Source organism: Ochotona princeps, chromosome 2, assembly GCF_030435755.1.
Source record: "Ochotona princeps isolate mOchPri1 chromosome 2, mOchPri1.hap1, whole genome shotgun sequence".
Lineage (NCBI taxonomy): Eukaryota > Metazoa > Chordata > Mammalia > Lagomorpha > Ochotonidae > Ochotona > Ochotona princeps.
In genome coordinates, this window is record NC_080833.1 from 97,926,790 (window position 1) to 97,941,282 (window position 14,493).

Below are 14,493 nucleotides of genomic sequence, written 5' to 3' on the forward strand. Positions count from 1 at the left end.
TGGGCCAGATCCAGCCGCTGTGGCCATTGTGGGGATGAACAGGCAGGTGAAGGATCTTCCTCTATCCCGATCTCTCTCTTTGTGTAACTCTTTCAAATACATAAAATCTTTTTTTTTTTTTTTGAATCATTAACTCCCACTCTAATTCTATTGTTCTGTTGGGTTATTCACCCTCTCATCTATCCTAGTTACCTTTGTCTTACTTTTTAAGACAATTTCGTCTCAAGTTCTCTACTTCTGCAGCTACCCTCCTATTACCTGCTGTGTCTGCCTAGAGAGTGCCTGGGTTTCTTTAGGCATTTTGCTTTTTCCTTTGGAAGTCTGTTCCCCATCACTTTCAGTTCTAGTGGTTTGAGTCAGTCTGAGTGGCCTGCGACACAGGCTCAACTTAACCTGCTTCCTTAGGGCACAGGCATGTGTCTCGGTCTCTTCTGGGAGAACTCAGTTTCAGAGGTTTTCAAACTATTGGGAAGAGGAGTGCTTGGCCTGTTGGGGTCCCTAAGCCGACAAAATATGATTTTGCTTGATAACCCTGGCACCTCTTGGAACCAGCCAACCTGGGAATATCGCCAACCCAGAAGTGAGCAAGAGAGACCTACTGATATCATTTGAACCCACCTGAAGCTGATCTCACTTTGAGAAAATCTAACTTTCCTTTTCTGCTTAACTGGTTAGAGTAGGCTTTCTGATATTTTGAGCTTAAAGATTGTGATCGAACATCTTTCTTGCATGTTTCAAATGTTCCTGATTCCATTACTTCCATTGCTAGTCAGCTCTGACATGGGGCTGCTTTGTGTTTTCTTTCCTGCTTGCTCATTCTTGAGTCTTCCTCATTATGAAACATCCTTCGACTTCCTCCCCTGCTAAAAAACAACTGCAAAAGTCAAAACAAGCAAACAATCCTTTCTTAACCCTATGCAACCTTCTAGTTATTGTCCCTCTTTCTTCTTGAGTTCTTATTCCAAGTCCTTTTGGGAACGAGCCCACTACCCATCTACTTCCTTGCTTTCATTTTCTTCTCAATCCACTCCTTTTCTGGCTTCCACACCTACCCTCTTTTCAACCAGCTCTTAGGAAGACCAACTGTGACTAGGTAATGGTTCTGAATGTAGGACACCATTTAGCTGTGAGGGACCCTTCTTCCCAGAGGGTCCAGTGGAGGTCAAAGATCTGCCCTTACAGCACAATATGGCCATGTCATTGAGCTCTGATGAGGATGCTCAACATTCCTCCCTTTATGTTTCTTCTTTTCTCTGACATGAATCAAATCTATGCTACAGGGCCTGGCACAGTAGCCTGGGAGCTAAAGACAGCGCCTCGCACGTGCCGCAATCCCATATGGGAGCCAGTTCTAATCCTGCCTGTGGTCTGGGAAAGCAATGGAGGATGACCCAAAGCTTTGGGACCCTGTACCTGTGTGGGAGACCTGGAGAAAGCTCCGGGTTCCTGGCTTTGGCTTGGCTTGGCTCCAGCAGTCGCAGCCACTTGGGTAGTGAATCAATAGACTGAAGAGCCTCCTCTTTGTCTCTCCTCTGTATGTCTGATTGTCCATTGTCCAATAAAAATAAATCTTCAAAATAAAAAACAATCTATGCTATAGTTTTTCACTGGGAATAGTAATTTTCATGTAGGCTAGTATTTTGGCTTGGCAATTTTGCTTGAAGTAGGGGTGAAGAGTTTGGACTGTGTGAAAGATGAGCTTGAATTGTAATAATCCTGTGTGTCCTTTACTCTTTGGACATTGTTGTATTGCACATGAGAAACTCCAGTTTGTATTAATTCACCCTTGGCCTTCCTAAAGAATCATATCCATTTGAGTAAAAGACAGTTTAGGTGACATTTCCTGAAGGAATACAGGTAACTAGGACAGACTCTTGAGCCTAAGATTAAGCAATGGATGGGGAGTGAAGACTTGTTGTGGTCTTTTAACATTTGGAAATAGAGGAATCTTTTTGTTTTAACACTCTGAATTTACTCATGAGAGGTGATCCATCTTCAAATCTTGGCATTAATACTTTCATGTTTAAGATTCCTAGGTTACAATTTTTCTTTACTTTTAGGGGAAGAAAGGAGTACGGGTGTGTGGAGAGAAAGAGGAGACACTTTCACCTGCTGGTTTACTTCCCAGATGTCCACCAGGGCTGGCAATGGGCTGGAAGTGAGCTGGGCTGGGCCAAAAGTAGGATCCAGAACTCAATCCAGATCTCCCATGTAATTCCATTGTTTGAAGCATCACCAGTGCAGTAGCAAGAAGGTGGATCCAGGAACCACAGCCATATACCACACTCAGGAACTCTGATGAAAGGCTAGCAGTTTAACTGGAATGTTGAGTACTGGGCTGAGTGCTCAACCCTGAGCTGTAGTTTTAGTCTGGATTTCTTTCCTGAGCCTCAGGACCAGGTATTGAAGGTCTCCTTATACTTCCTCTTAGACATCCTACAGTCGTTATCAACTTACATTGTCATTACAATCTGATTTTCTTCCTGTGAATTACTTTTTTCTAGTTGCCAAGTCAGCAACCTGAAAATTCTTCTAGGTTCTTCTCTTTTCCGCATGTCTCAGATCTAATCTCTTTAGTTAGCTTACTTCTGGGCAGGACTTCCAGCTCACTAGTTAGAAATTCTTGTGACTCTGTTCTTGGCTATCCCATCTTTCTGCATACTGAGGTTGGGTGTTTTGAAAGGCTCAGGTGCAATTCTGTAACTCCCTGTTTCAAATTTCCCCCGTGACCGATTCTTGAGCAGGCTTCCCCACTCCCATATGGCTGCAGCCCCTGACCTGCCTTGAGGCCTTCCATGCTTTCTCTGTGTCAGGGTCTGCTGACACATTTTTCCTGGAAATCTCCCTTCCTCGTACCAATCCTTTTGACTTGGCTCAGTTATAAGTGTTCTTTGGAACTCAGTGGAGAGACCCTAACGTTCAGGAATCCTCTCTCTGCTGACCTTCCTCCCCAAGTCTGAGTGGGATCACTCTGGGTTAACGAAGATCACAGCACTTGTCTCGCAGTAATAGACCAATTGCTTTGTCCACTCTAAACACTTTTCTTGCACATTTGAGAATATTATTATTCTTATAAAGATTTTTTTTAATGTATAACAATAGTAACCCTTAAAAAAAACTTAAAGGCCAATTCCAGCACTAATGTGACTATCTTACACAGCAAAGCAGGCTCACAGGAAACCAAAGGGACTTTGGTCATCATTGTGAACACTAATATTAATATCAAGTTTCTGAATTAAATAGATTTGGGAAATGTGTCAAAAACTAGCAACAAATGAATATGTTCAAGTAGGAAATTGCCTCCTCTAGGAGTATCTCCGGCTAAGTATGATTTTTAGAAAACTTGTATAATTTAAAAACCTGAGCATTAGTATAATAATTATAACAATAGCTAATTATCACTAACTGCCACATGTGCATTTCTGTTTTGATTATTACTTCAGCTTATATTTCTTCTTTTTAATATAAATAAAAACATCTTATATTATACAGGAAAAAAATATTCAACTCCAAAACATACTGAAGCCCAAAGTTTTGAAACGTTTTCTGCCACATTAGCAAATCCTCTATGAAATCAATGTGGTGTGTGCTTTGCAAAGCTGAGGACACGTTACCTGACGCCTCATGCTTTCAGGTTCCCGGGAAAAAGCCATCTGTACAGCAGATTCCTGGGATGTGTTCAGCCTTTGTAGTTATAGTGAGAACACAACAAAAACAATTACATTCTGGATTTGTGTAGCTCTTTCACCTTCCAAAGGACCCTGACATAAATACCTTACAGGCATACTTTATGGAAAAAAATGAAGTCATGTTGAAAAAAGTAGTTTTTGTCAATCTCTAAATATATCTTCATAAATTTCATTGTGATGAGCCCTGACTAAGATGGCGCAATTCATCCAGTAGCTTCAAGGGCCCAGGAATGGTTGCCGGAAGGAGGTACTGAAATCAGAGTGGGAGCAGCCACCTGCTGAAGCTCCAGTGGTCACCCTGGACCGCAGAAGACACTGCTGGCCTGTGCTAGAAGGTTTATGAATTCACTTCAGAAGGGAGAAAATACTCTCACCTTTGCATCCATTGTCGCAGTTTCATCCTCACCTGCCCAAGCCTGTCGGCACAGCTCACAAGAAAAGGGAAATAGCTACTGTCACTGGTTGCTGGGGGACCATGTTGTACCTGACATCTGCTCGCCATCTTACAGATGAAACCACAGGTGACTAAACGGCCAATCTAGAGAACAGAAGGATAATTTGGGTGAAAGAATGTGAAGTGAAATACAACTACATGCCTGAAAGTCCTTAGGGTGCTGCTTGTAAGCCCGGCTGCCAACAGGAGCATTACAGTAGGGTTCCACTCTGCTTCATATTTGACTACATTGTTTGGATGAATATGTTGTTAGATTTTTAGATAAGTTGTTGTGAAAGTGCATAGAAAGCTGTAAGAGGCTTTTCAGACAAACCAAACAAACAATTCTGGTACATAGAAAATTTAATTTGAAATAAAGTATTTCATCATTAAGAAGTTTTAATTTGATGCCTTGGCAGTACAGGGCTAAGAAAATGTTTGGGACTTCTCTCACAAAATTAGTTCAGAAAAACAGAAACAACCCAAAATTTATATATATGTGTATGTGTACACACACACACTTACATACACACACAAATGTGTATACATATATTCAGATAACATTTGTATATATTCAACATATATGTACTCAAGATATATATATATATTCAAGATATATAGGGGTTATAGATCTCTATATAGATAGGCCTGTATCTATATACTTACACACGCACATATTTATTTATCTGATCTCTGTGAATGTGCAAATATAAAATCTACTCACACGCCGTGGTGGAATTCTATACCTCTACCCATGGCACATATTCTGGAAAGCTCACTTCCAAGAGGGCCATGCTAATTATCTCTGGAATAGATCCTTACTCTCCCACTTAAAAATATTTAAAAAAATGAATTTATTTCTACTATTTTACTTTTCACTATTTTGGACTTTTTTTAAGGTTTCTCACTCCTAGAGGAAATGAAGCTCTCTTTTGTAGAACCCGAGCTAATTTTGAGCTGGAAAGAACCTGAGTATTTGCTTGGGCCTAACCCAGCCTCCAGGGAGGCAGATGAACTAAAGCTATTAGGAGATGGACTGACTGTCCTTTACTTTGCAGACTGCATTTGTCAGCTCTGGGGGCGAGGGGCACAGATATCTATTTCATGAAGTGATTTTTGTCTTAAGTTAATTGTGTCTATAGACACAGTGAAGTAGCCATGTATCACTCAGTTTGTGGTGGTAACAAGCCTGGCAGAACAAGGAGTGCGGTTCTCTGTGGGAGTGAGACACATGGAAGAAGCACACTTGGAGATTTCCGAAGCCCCCCTACACATTCACTTTTGTGTGGTCTTTAAAAATGCAATTAAAAAATCCATGTTGTATTAAAATAACAGGTTATTAAGACTACTGATAAATACACTCCTTTAGATTCTAACTTTGGGTTTACGTGTTCGAAACCAAGTATAAGAGAAAAAAATAAAACAAAGTTATATTTTCATGGAGGACTTGCACAGAAAGAACACATTGGTGTGTGTGTGTGTGTGTGTGTGTGTGTGTGTGTGTGATGTATGCAGAAAACTATTTTTGTTTCCTTAACCTGCATCTGTGCCATGCATACAACTAAGATACTTTATTTTTTTAAATTGGTCAAAAATTCTCATAATACTTGAATTATGAAGTACTGTGTTTTAATTGTTTTGGGTGGCAAAAACTTCAGTTCTTATTCTACGAAGGAGAAATCTCTAGGTGAATAAATAGGAAAAATAAAAAAATCAGGAAAATATGTAAACTTGAGTTATGAGGTATTTCAGAGATACAATGCCAGGAAAAAGTCTCTTTCTTGCAATTTGCAACTGCCAGATCTCTTGCTTTAGTTTTTCTGCTGTTCCATTTGGAGAAACAGAGACGAATCTAAGAAAAAAATAAGCCCCTTTGAGGATGTGAGGGTGGCAGTAGTTCAGATCAGATCCATAAAAGGAAAATTACAAAGCAATCAATATTTACATGTCTTTGTGTAAGACAACTGCCTGGGGTTCACTTTGTGTGTGTGTGTGTGTGTGTGTGTGTGTGTGTTTAAGTCCAAAAAGCACCGACTCTTACAGGGTACATGATTGTCTGAGTGAGTATTCTTTCCAGAGGGAGGTTTGTGTTTTTAAATATTAGGAAAGCATGACTTATTCAAATTAGATTTTCCATGCTGTATTTAGTTCTGCGGATGTGTTTAGTTCTAAAACTATCATTGATTGTATTCTGGGGAGGGAGAGCATGTATGTGGAAACACCCTAGGAAACTCCTACAGCAACATGGACACAGGCAGCCCTGACCCTGCATCAGCTCTGCACTTCTGTAGCCTGTTGCTTGCACTGACTAGAAACCCCTGGATTCTCTGTCTCTAACCTCCTATGGCTATGATCTGAGAAGCTGATGTGTTATCAACTTTTTTTGAATAACCAACTATTAAAAGTTTCTCAAGGCTTTTTTGGATTTCTTTTCTGGTAGTGAAAAAGGTTATTCTTAGATAACAAGAATCAGAAATTCCCAGCAAACAAATTTTGTTGTGTGTAATGCATATACCAGAAACACTCAAATCACATGTGAATAGGCACTCAGTCAACACACATAGGAACTCACTCAAGGGGCAAATGGGTAATGAGCCAAACATACACACATGTGCAAATGTACAACTAACAGCAAATTCTTTTAGAACCTAACATCCGTTGAATGTTAAAACGAGCTGGAAGACAGCCACGGTGACATTTAGTAGCAAGACTCTGGGTTGTGGCTTTTGTGCAGAAGTAGTGCTGTCATATCACATCTCGAGAGTTTCGTATCGCACAGCAGAGGACCATACTGAATATCATGCCAAAGATCTGAAACAGAGGGAGCCACTCGTTAGGGACCTGCAATGTGTGTGAACTCATCACCAGCTCGACACACTGCCCAGGGAACTAACCCAAGTTAACAAACAATTATAACCAATAATTATTCATTAGAAATATCATTGGGGTGGGAGGGCCAGTGTGTCGCACTGAAATAAGCTACGTCTGTGTTACAGATATTGCATATCAGAGTGCTGAGTTAAGTCCTAGCTGTTCTGTTTCCAATCCAGCAACCTGCTAATGTGTTTGAGAAAACAGAAGAAGATGCGCTAAGTATCTGGGTCCCAGGAGACATGGACGGAGTTCTGGGCTCCTCGCTCCAGCCTGGCCCAGTCCTTGCTCCTGGGGCCACTGGAGCCATTTGGGCCATTGTGCCATTGAATCCATTTGGGGAGTGAACAAGCAGATCTCCATCTCCTACCCCCGCCTTTCAAACAAAAAGAAATTATAAATGCCACTTTTCTATATATTGCTTGATGACGGCTACTGAGCAAAGGTGTCCATGTCAACTCTTCCTGGGGTTTACTTGCTATTATTATGAACAAGCAACGGGGTTCTGATGTAAGAAAGGCGCTCTGTGTCCAACTTACAAAAAGATTCTTACAGATGTGAAAGACCAATACAGTCCTGATTTGGGGGTGTTACATTTCAGGTTAACCCTAGATATCTTTATACACATAAATGTTTTGAAAAATGTGTATAACAACTTTTCATTAAAATACACTTGTGGTATGAACAGTTTCCTTTTTCCTAAGTGTTAATTTACCCTTGTACCAGCAGTTAAACTACATGGTTCTATTTCAAGATGACATTTAAAAATTGTTCTACTATAACAGCAGCAAAAACATAATTCTGTAATTACAAAAAAGAGATTAACTGGAATTTATAATTTATTTCATGTTTACGAGTATGATTCTGAAATAAGTACTACTAAGCAGCTGACATGTAAACTTTGGGCTTACGCATGCACACAAACACACACGCACATGCTTTTTCAGTTGCGGGAAGATTCACAGGTTACATTCCTTTAGGAGATAACTAGGGATAAAAACTAAAGTACTCATTGTTCTATGACGTGGACAGAAAAATGGTGAATTAACTGGGGTTAAAATAAGACTCCTGCTTAGCACCCAAAGCAGGTGCTATGCTGCAGCATACTGGGAATAATTTCAAGCTTAGCCTGCTGTGTTCTTTAGGATTAATGTCATCACAAGGGTTTCAGAAGGGGGACATGACACTGTTAAGTGCATTTTGGTGACATTGTGCTCACTTGAGTCCCTTGCAAGATGTTAGTGAACAAGCCTTTATCAATGTGAGTTCTATCATAATTGCCTGGCTCTCTCCTCATTTTATCCTGAGAAGTCAGACTGGGATCTGCAAATCCCAGCATCAACAAAGGCATGAATGACCAACTGTTTTGAATGGGTAAGGGAAGACTTGTAAGGCTGGAGCCAGGAGCAGGATTTTAGGCTTCTGCCTAACAGAACTCAGTCCTGGTGTGTAATAGGAGAGACACCTAATGGACATTTGGTTCACTGATTATACAGTGCAACTCTCACCTTAAAAAGAAAAGGGTGAGTGAGGGTGCTGATGTGGGACGATCACCCTCATTCTGGCTGCACTCCTGTCTCGGCCTGCTGCTGTCAGAGGTTAAGTGGGATGGCCTCCAGGCTGCTCATTCGTTGAGATTGTAGGAGTTGATCTGATGTCTCTATTGTGCAGAATGTTTTCAGACCTCTTGCCCCAGGATTGTTTTTGGGAGTCTCTGAGTTGTAATTGGCTGAACACCCGAGCAGGTGGGTGGAGGACTTGGATGTGTTCCTAGAGTTGGTTATTCTCAGCAGAGCATTCATGGCCACTGTCTTACCTTTTTGCTTTAAATACAGAAAAAGGTTCTGATCACTTCTTAGCAGGTCTTCATGATCCCTGTCTTACCCCTCCGATTGCTCTTCCATGTTATAACAGAGCCCCTTCCAATGCTCAGAGGCTCCTGCTCCTTGAAGATGGAGGCCAGTCCCTCAAAAGGGCACAGAGAGCTCTCAGTCATGTGGACCTGAGGCCCTCCCCAGGTCACCACCAGCTACCTGTCCATACTCTTTCGCTGGTTTCACTTCTTCCCCCACATTCTTCCTTTGTGTTTTAGAAGTGGGGATCCCCCTGCAGGTGCCTGGAGGTCCCTCGCCACACACCTTCTCATATGTTAGTTCCTTTGACTGAATTCTGGGTGTAGGAACAGAGCTGGCATTCATTGAGTAGTGTATGTGCCACACACACTCACAGGAATAAATTCATGTAATATTTTCTGAGTAATACCCAATTTATTTTGTTTTTGTTTACTTTCTTGTCTTGAAAGGCAGAGCAACACACACGCGGGTATACTCACACACGCACACGCACACAAACATCCATCTCCTGGTTCATTCTCCAAATACCTGCAACAGCCAGGACTGGCCAGGCTGAAACTAGGAGCCAGGTCCTCCATCTGGGTCTACCGCATGGGTGGCAGGGACCAAGCACTTGGGCCATCATCTGTTGCCTCCCGGTCTGCGTTAGCAGGAAGCTGAGTCAGGGCAGAGGACTCAGGACTTGGCACTCCAAACATAGAATGCAGATGTCAAGCAATGGCTTAAAAATGCAGCCACAACTGAAGCAGAGACTGAATCAGTGATTAAAGATCTTCCAACAAAGAAAAGCCCAGGCCCAGACGGCTTCACTACAGAATTCTACAAAACATTCCGAACAGAGCTAACCCCAAATCCTCTACAAACTCTTCAAAACAATTGAAAAGGAAGCAACCCTTCCAAACTCATTCTATGAAGCCAACATTACCTTAACCCCAAAACCAGACAGAGAACCAACAGAGAAGGAAAACTACAGACCTATCTCTTTGATGAACATTGATGCTAAGATTCTCAACAAAATCCTAGCCAACAGAATTCAAAAACACATCAGACAGATCATTCATCCGGATCAAGTAGGATTCATCCCTGGAATGCAGGGATGGTTCAACATTCGGAAATCCATAAATGTGATACACCACATCCAAAAACTGAAAAACAAGAATCACATGATAGTATCAATAGACGCAGAAAAAGCTTTCGACAAAATCCAACACCACTTCCTGCTAAAAACCCTAACCAAAGGTAGGCATAGATGGAAAAATCCACAACATAATCAAAGCAATATATGAAAAGCCCAACGCCAGCATCATACTGAATGGAGAAAAACTGGAACCCTTCCCACTGAGATCTGGAACAAGACAGGGATGTCCACTTTCTCCACTGCTATTCAACATAGTCCTAGAGGTACTTGCTGAGGACATAAAACAAGAAAAAGAAATCAGAGGAATCCAAATGGGAAACGAAGAAGTCAAGCTTTCACTATACGCAGATGACATGATTCTTTATGTAGAAGAACCAAGAGACTCAATACAGAGACTGCTAGAACTTATACGAGAGTTTGGTAGAGTGGCAGGGTACAAAATTAATGAACAAAAATCAATAGCCATAGTGTATGCAAACAGCCCCAAGATGGAAAAAGATTTAACCAGCAAGATACCATTCAAAATAACAGAGAAAAGTATGAAGTATCTGGGAATAAACCTAACCAAAAATGTAGGAGACCTATTTGAGGAAAACTACAATCTGCTTAAAAAAGAAATTGAACAAGACCTCAAAAGATGGAGTAACATCCCATGCTCCTGGATAGGTAAAATCAATATCATTAAAATGTCTATACTGCCAAAAGCAATATATACATTCAACGCAATCCCAATCAAATTGCCCAAAACATTCTTCATGGAACTGGAAACAATGATTCAAAAGTTCATCTGGAAACACGAAAAACCACGAATAGCTAGAACCATCCTGAAGAACAGGAAGTTAGCAGGGGGAATCACAGTTCCGGACCTCTGGACATACTATAGGGCAGTGGTTATCAAAACAGCCTGTTATGGGCACAAAGATAGAGAGGAAGATCAATGGAGCAGAATAGAAACACCAGAAGGGAACCCACACAGATACAGCCAAATAATCTTTGACAAAAAGACAAACGATAATCCAGGCAAATGGGAAGATCTGTTCAATAAATGCTGTTGGGACAACTGGTTGGTAGCCTGCAGAAACCAAAAGATAGACCCACATCTGTCACCATACACTAAGATCAAATCTAAATGGATAACAGATCTAAACCTACATCCAGAAACCTTCAAACGTTTGAAAGAAAATGTTGGAAATACTCTGCAAGATCTAGGGGTAGGTCTCAAATTCCTAAAAAGGACACCAAAGGCAATAGAAATCGAGACCAGAATAAACAAATGGGACCTCATCAAACTAAGAAGCTTCTGTACAGCAAGGGAAATAATCAACAAAGTAAAAAAGCAACCCACAGAATGGGAGAAGATCTTCGCACACTACGTAGGTGAGAGAGGGCTAATCTCCAGAATATACAAAGAGCTACAAAACAACCAAAATGTCAAAACAAGCCGCTCAAGAAATGAGCATGGGAAATGGGCAGACATTTCACAAAGGAACAAACCCAAATGGCAAATAAACATATGAAAAAATGCTCAAGTTCCCTGGCAATAAGGGAAATCCAAATTAAAACATCAATGAGGTACCACCTGACGCCAGTAAGACTGGCCCACATGAATAAAAGCACCAACAACACTTCCTGGCGAGGTTGCGGGGATAAGGGAACCCTACTCCACTGCTGGTGGGGCTGCAGGCTGGTTCAGCCTCTATGGAAATCAGTATGGAGAATATTCAAACAACTCAAATTCAACATACCGTATGATCCAGCAATAGCACTCCTAGGAATATATCCAGAACACTTGTTTTATGAGAAACCAACATGCACTCCTATGTTCATAGCAGCACAATCAGTAATTGCAAAAACATGGAAGCAGCCAAAATGCCCATCAGCAGAGGATTGGATAAGAAAGCTATGGTTCATCTACTCCATGGAATACTACTCAGCTATTAAAAAAAACAAAATGCAGTTCTTTGTGGCCAAATGGGCCAAACTGGAAACCATAATGTTAAGGGAAATGAGCCAATCCCAAAAGGTTAAATAACACATGTTTGCCTTAATTTAAGAAGATATGATGTTATGTATAACATGTTATGTTATGTATGTTATATGTTGTGTATAAACTAAAATTGAAATGTCAATGAGATGGTCACAGAATGTGGTTAAGAACTAGCATTTACTTTTAACATATTGGTTACTCATTGCTATGTCAATTAATTCCATAATGATGTAAATTTTTGCTGATGGTATGTTGGAGCTTTTAATTGATCGGGATGATACTCTGCTGGCTCTGTCTTCAGACCAGTGAGGGTATACCTAAGAAGCTGTTGACCTTGACTGGACAATAAGATGCTGGACTCTATGTTTAGTATAAGCTTGCAATGAGGGAATCTCAACTGAACTTGAACTATGGTTATGCAACAAGGTGGAGGAATCCACCATGGTGGGAGGGTGTGGGGAGGGGTGGGGAGAACCCAATACCTATGAAACTGTGTTACATAATACAATGTAATTAATGAATAATAAAAGAAAAGACTAAAAAAAAATGCAGCCACAACAACGCCCACTCCTATAGTGTCTCATCTGATCTTTACAACGATCCTATCAGGTTGGTATATTAAAATTTCCATTTTCCATAGGAATTGAGGCCTGAAGAAGCTAGGAAAGTTTTGTACAATTTTAAGGCTGGTGGGTAGTAGAACCATGAGTTGACTCCAAACCAGGTGATGCCAGAGCTTGCCACATTCATCACTATGTTGTGCGACCTCTTCAATCGACAGGTGAGATTGATTAACCTTGTATCCTGTTATTTTAAATGTCTAGCTGTGGGAAGAGATTCAGAGTTGAAAAACACCTGTCTAGATTAAAATTGGTGGCGTTAGACTGGGAAGTCATTTCAATAATCAACTCAAGGCCATAATTCAGTAAAATTAAATCTTTGGATTACATTTTAGAGAACTAAGTATTGATATATTTAACTAGATTTGCTCTTAGAAGATGTGCTGTGGACAAATGACTTTGTCATTCCTGAGAATTCACATCACTCTTGAAGAGAAACAAAATGAATAGGCTCAAGACATCTCAGAGAGTAAAAAAAGGTTATATTCTGAAATTTGCTCACCGTGAGACCTGCAATTCCAATACCAACAATTCCAATGAGCTGAAGCTTTATGCTGATTATGGTTTCAATTTCGTCAATGCAATTCTGTTTTGGGGGAAAAACCGATAATAAATAAGAAAATGTGTGAATCATAACCATGATCCAATTCATTCATTCTTTACAGATCATCCTGGAGTTTAGCCATGTTAGCTTCTGTTCATATGTAAACCATTCCCCTTGGATAATACCATCCTGACAGCCTTAAAGCAAAGGCATAGTTTGGGAAAAAAAATAATCCTTTCCTTTTGTTAGGATATGCCTATTTAGGCCAGTGGTTACTTCAGAACAGTGAAATCTGGTTGGAAGAAATAAGCTATTGCTGTGGAATCTGTGGCATTTACAAAGAAAAATAAGTAAAACATCCCTAAATAACAAGTGTTCATTTTGTACTGTCACTGATAGGTTGAAAAGCTTTCTATGTACTTGATCCATTTATTAGGTAGAGTAGACAGCTGAAAGCCTGTACTGGATGCGCTTAAACAAAGGAAACCCAAAGTTTGGAAGTCAGAAGACCATTCTCTTCTTTTTTTGCTGGGCTGGGCTGCCTGGATCCCTGTCCTTGTGTCCACAAATGGGCAGTGGAGGAGGAGCGATATTGGACAGAGAGCAGAACAGGTACCCTATAGCCACCATTGGTTTCTTGAACTTCAGAAGCTTCTACTTGGGTCCCTCTTAAATGAAGGTGTGCTCCCACTCAATCGTGCTGCTCAGGTCCCTGTCAACAGGCAGCTAGCTCAATCTGACAGTGATGGAAGCTGCAGCAAACACTGTGTTCTCAAGTCTCCAAAGCTCATTATCATTCATTCCCTCAACAGTTAGTTCCTGCGCCAGACACTGGAATGGGGTCTTGGAGGTACAGACAGAAGACAGGGCTTCTTCAGCACCCGGGTCACTCCTGTTTCGAGAGTGACACAGACTCACACACAGTCTTGATAATATACTCTCATTCAAGTTTGAGAATCTTAACTCACTGGGGAAAATGGGAATTGACAGATTCTTATTCAGTGGTGGTAATGGTGTCCTAAAGAACAAAATGTTGGAAGATCGTCAACTTGTGGCAGCAGGAGATTGCTTAAAGAAATAGCGACCTTCCAGTTTCTGGTGGCAACTGTCCCAGCATTCCTGTGTAGACGCAGAGATGTCCCCTCCCTTGTCTTAGGGAATGAACTATGAAAGGAACTAGTGGCACCAGGCCTGACGCCTTTTCCTCCCCAGCAGCTGCAGGGGTGCCCCTCTCCATGGAAAGCTCACCCTCGCTCTTCCAGGTCTCCTTCCTCTCATTTTCTCAGAAGCCTGTACTGCCAATTACCTTGTCCCATCCAACTCCGTCATCATTACTACCACTCATCAATGGACATGGC

At 41.1% G+C, this 14,493-nt stretch overlaps 1 protein-coding gene across 2 annotated transcripts in view; it reads right to left on the reverse strand.

Annotated features, from left to right (window-relative positions):
- Nucleotides 1-6,598: 6,598 nt before the first annotated feature.
- The window catches only part of TSPAN2 (tetraspanin 2), a 44,665-nt gene continuing 36,770 nt past the window's right edge, over nt 6,599-14,493 (reverse strand). For both annotated transcript variants that reach the window (XM_058660096.1, XM_004581880.3), the window contains exons 7-8: nt 13,094-13,177; nt 6,599-6,933 (exon numbers count right to left, since the gene is read on the reverse strand). In XM_058660096.1, coding sequence (XP_058516079.1) covers nt 6,868-6,933; nt 13,094-13,177 — 150 coding nt within the window. In that variant the 3' untranslated portion in view covers nt 6,599-6,867. The remainder of the gene's footprint in view (nt 6,934-13,093; nt 13,178-14,493) is intronic.